The sequence below is a fragment of the Archocentrus centrarchus genome, unplaced genomic scaffold (assembly GCF_007364275.1).
Source record: "Archocentrus centrarchus isolate MPI-CPG fArcCen1 unplaced genomic scaffold, fArcCen1 scaffold_24_ctg1_1, whole genome shotgun sequence".
In the NCBI taxonomy this organism is placed as follows: domain Eukaryota; kingdom Metazoa; phylum Chordata; class Actinopteri; order Cichliformes; family Cichlidae; genus Archocentrus; species Archocentrus centrarchus.
In genome coordinates, this window is record NW_022060255.1 from 86384 (window position 1) to 91027 (window position 4644).

General features: G+C 41.4%; 1 protein-coding gene across 1 annotated transcript; it reads left to right on the forward strand.

The window, feature by feature from the left end:
* Positions 1–1245: 1245 nt before the first annotated feature.
* LOC115775864 (uncharacterized) lies at positions 1246–2228 on the forward strand. The gene is made up of 2 exons (XM_030723381.1): positions 1246–1418; positions 1654–2228. The coding sequence occupies exons 1-2, from the start codon at positions 1266–1268 to the stop codon at positions 2161–2163; spliced, it is 663 nt and encodes a 220-aa protein (XP_030579241.1). The 5' UTR covers positions 1246–1265; the 3' UTR covers positions 2164–2228.
* Positions 2229–4644: the final 2416 nt, after the last annotated feature.

Consider the following 4644-nt stretch of genomic DNA (forward strand, 5'->3'; position numbering starts at 1 on the left):
TAGACATAGGGTCATCAGCGTTTGTGGAGGGTGGTGGTAACAGTCTTAGGGTAATTGTTCATGAGTCCAACAGCAGAGGGGAAGAAACTGTTCTTATGGCGGGAGGTTCTGGTCCGTATGGACCGTAGCCTCCTGCCTGAGGGGAGAGGGTCAAAAAGCCTGTGCCCAGGGTGAGAGTGGTCGGCTGTGATCCGACCTGCACGCCCCAGTGTCCTGGAGGTGTACAGGTCCTGGAGAGATGGGAGGTTACAGCCAATCACCTTCTCAGCAGAGTGCACAAGGCGCTGTAGTCTCTGTTTGTCCCTAGTGGTGGCTCCAGCGTACCACACAGTGATGGAGGAGGTGAGGATGGACTCAATGATGGCAGTATAGAACTGCACCATGGTCCTTGCTGGCAAGTTGAATTTCTTCAACTGCCGCAGGAAGTACATCCTCTGCTGGGCCTTTTTGATGACAGAGGTGATGGTGGGCTTCTTACCTGGAGAAGGAGTATGCAGAGATGGCGAGAAAGCTGAAGGCTGCGCTGAACGAGGTCGACTTTGTGTCAACTACCGCGGATATCTGGACTGCTAACAACAGAAGCTATATGGGAGTAACGGTCCACTGGATCAGTAGATCCACATTAGAGCGCAACAAGGCTGCATTGGCATGTAGGAGAATTCGCGGTCGACACACGTATGATGTTATTGGTGCAGAAATCGAAAACATTCACTCTTCATATGGATTACTCAACAAAGTAGTTGAAACAGTGACTGATAATGGATCCAACTTCGTGAAGGCATTTAAAGTTTATCAGCCTGCCACAGAGTACGATGATGAGATGGAGGAGGAAGCGTCCATCCCCACAGATGATGATGTCACATTTTTAGATCTGTCAGAAATCCTCTCAGCTGAGAATGAAAGTGATGATGGTCAGCTGATTCTTCCCCCGCACCACAGGTGTGCTTCACACACCATCAACATCATTTCCACAAGTGATGTGGAGAAATATTTAACTTCCCATCCAGAGAGCAAGGCTGTGTATAGGAGCAGCATAGCAAAATGCACTGCTCTTTGGACCAAATCAAGTAGATCTGCCCTTGCATCAGAAGCAGTGGAGGAAGTCAACAAAAGAAAACTCCTGGTACCACAAGAATTCCTTTTTTGAGGCTGTATATAGAATTGCAGAAATCCCCATGAGTGAGCTGAATACTCTGTGCACCAAGCTGGGGGTTAACTGCTTCAAAGACAGAGAGTACCAGTTCCTGCATGAGTACTGCACCATCATGAAGCCTCTGACTGTAGCACTAGACATTTTACAAGGTGAATGCCCTTATGGGACTTTACTACCCACACTTGAAGTTCTGATGCAGAAGACCCTGGCTGTGAAAGATACCCTCTCCAGGATGACTGCAGGCCTTCCACATGCCATAGTGCAGGTATGTTCCTTCTTTAAGCTAGTTAAAATTTCATGCATCACACTATTCATAAACATGGAGCAGAACATTCATTATCATTGCAAAGCAGATTAAAACAAATACAAATGTCAGTGAGTAACCTAAAACAAAATTAAATCCACAATATTGATCCCACATTAGGCATTTTTTTTGTCCAAGTAATTCAGTGACATAACTACTAGGCGTTTTAGGAATAAACATCAATTATATTTTTCAGGCTATCCAAACTCGTTTTGCCAGTGTGCTGGACCACAAAGATGCCCTTCTCGCAGCTGTCAGTTGTCCAAAATTCAAACTCCGATGGCTGAGAGACGCAGGTAGGAGGGAGCAAGTAAAAGAGCTGCTGACAGCAGAGTGCTGCACAACTGCTCCTGCAGCACAGAGCCCTGCCAGTGTGCCCACCACATCTACCACCCAAGGTGAGATGGATTTCTTCACTTTTGAGGCAGAGCCAGAGGAGACTTACTCTGCAGAAAAGGAAGTCATGGACTACCTAATGTCAGCCTATGACCTTCAGGTTTTGCATCAGTTTTCAAACATAAAAAACATTTTCTTGAAGTATAACACTCAAACCCCATCAAGTGCTCCTGTGGAGCGGCTTTTCAGTCTGGGGGGTTTGGTGCTCACGCCTAGAACAAATAGACTTTCTGACAAGAGATTTGAGAAACTTCTGTTAATGAGATACAACAACTGGTTTAGTCACCCCACTCCACTGTTTCACTCATAATCTGCAAATACAACATAAGATTAGACCAAAGTGTCAAAAGTAGACATGATGTCAGCCTGGTATTATACACCATACACAATGTTTTGTTTTGTAAAAAACACTCCTTGTTGCTCGAATGCTGTGAACAACAGATTCAAAGTTAAGTTTTGCCATTACAGTGTTAACAGTGAAATATGTCAGGTCAAGAGAAACTGTCTTTATTTTATTTATTATTAAAATATGTATTTTTTTTTTCAGAAAATAGTTTTTAAGTTCAAGTTTAAATGTCATGAAATACATTGTTGAAGTTACTGTTAAAAATGCACTTCCAATAAAGTGAGTACTGGAAAAACTGTCGTTTTAATGCTGAGGCGGCGTGAGGTGTTGTTGGCAGCTGCGGAATGTAACTAAAAAAGTAACTTGTAATCTAACTTAGTTACTTTTAAAATTAAGTAATCAGTAAAGTAACTAAGTTACTTTTTAAAGGAGTAGTCAGTAGTCGGATTACTTTTTCAAGGTAACTATACCATCACTGTTCATTATTGCTGTAGATTTTTCTTTCCCAAGTGACCTAATTTTGGGATTGCTTAGTTAGTTTCTGACCCAAAGATCAACTTTTACCTGATTAAGATGGAGAGATTTCTCCTTTAAATTTAGCTTTCAGCTTAATATTCTTGGTTTGAAGTTTACTCTAAAATAATTTTATATCACCAGTTATTTTGAAGTTTCACCCTCTTTTTAATCGGAGCCGCTTTTCTACACCCAGTGTCGTCAGTCATTTTGTCAGTCAGTCCAAACTGCAAGAACAAAAACAATATTAGCAAGGTACCATTTATATTTTTTCTTGTTTTAGGATTTTTTCTTTTATTACAAAACTCTTTATCTCTTTATTTCTTTATTTCTCTGTATTCTTTTACTTTTACTTTATTCTCTTTATTCTATCTTTTATCTTTTGAGGCTTTTAAATGGTTTTAGTTGCTTTTATGGATTTCTGAAGTGAAGATTCTAATCAAATAACCATATAACCTTAAGCTATTACTCTCGTCAACTTCTACCAGGAGTGCTATGTCTTTACGCGCTAGACCAACCTCTCTATACCGGGAGGACACTGGTAAAAAGCAAATGGCCAGTTCACTTCAGAAAAACCAAAGGCCTCTAAACCTAAAAACCCCCTGAGAAGGGCACTCGTTCGGTCCGCTGGCCAGACGGCCCATGGGCTCATCCCCGTTCGACTCATTTTGCCTATATTTCTTTACTCTTTTAAACTCTTTTATTCTTTTCAACTCTTTTTCTTTAACTCTTTTAAACTCTTTTTTTTTCTCAAACTTTTACACCTGTGTAAAATGGCTCGAATTACACCTTCCTCCTGTCATACCGCCAGTGACCATAATTTGATGCAATTCAATTTGCAGATATTTAGAAAAGGTCTCTGCCAACCTTTAGGTGGAGATCTCCTGGTCACTGATAGAGTCTGGAAGTCAGTACTGTCACGAGGAACCTCGAAGCGGCGATTATCGGTGGCCAAATTCACTCCTTATTCCCAAGAAACTCAAAAACATATAAAAACATCTGAAAATCAAAAACATTCCTGTTTGATCACGTCAGGCGTCACCAATTGTAGGAATTTAAAATAATACCAAGAGTGTCTGAGTGCTGTTGCTGTTTAAACCTTTATGTTTCTGCGTGTTCGTTTCATCGAACAGGAATGGACACAAAACAAACAGGAATAAGGAGTCCAATTAGTAAATTTAATAAAGCCATTTCCAAACAGTTTACAGATTAATCCGGGTCAGAACTGCATACCATACTCGTGTGAGATGGCATGAAGTACTGGCACTTTCTCATTCAACTTACAGTTGTCATATAGTCAGCTCATATCAGTCTTGGTTACATCATTGTACAAAACAAGAAATGTGAAAAACAGAGAAATTCAACAACAGGGTGACCACGAAGTCTCCATTTCTATCATTGTTTAGTCTTCATCAGTGTAGTTCAGCATACAGTTCAAACACAAAGTTCATCATGACACAGAACATTATAAGCTTCTGTATTTTAATCAGTTAAGTTATTTTTCAGACAAATTTCTCAGGGAAATAAATGTATGTAAGATATATATGTGGCATAATATTCCTTCATAAAGCAGTGAGAGGCTAAACAGGTGAACTGAAAGAAACTCCAAAACCAGTTTTCAGTCAACGACTCTGCTTCTGTCTGGAAAGTTCTCAGTGACCCAACCACAAGCCTAAAGCCCCCCCACTGCACCAGCAGTTCACACCTCACCAACAGCCTGAACAGCTTCTCCTGTAGCTTCAACAATGGGACAGACCTGTTACTCCCCCACCCCAGTCCCACCACCTCCACCATTCATACTACAACAGGGACCTGCTCACCACCTCACAAGTCTCTCCACCCCCCATGACGCCTCTCTCCATAGTTGAGAGAGATGTAGATACTCTTTCAGAGACAGAACCCCCACAAAGCAGCTGGACCAGACTCAGTGTC

Coding starts and splice junctions, on each gene's coding strand:
- LOC115775864 (XM_030723381.1), top strand. CDS start 1,266: ATGAAGCCTCTGACTGTAGCACTAGACATTTTACAAGGTGAATGCCCT. Junction 1,419..1,653: donor TTCCACATGCCATAGTGCAG/GTATGTTCCTTC, acceptor TATATTTTTCAG/GCTATCCAAACTCGTTTTGC.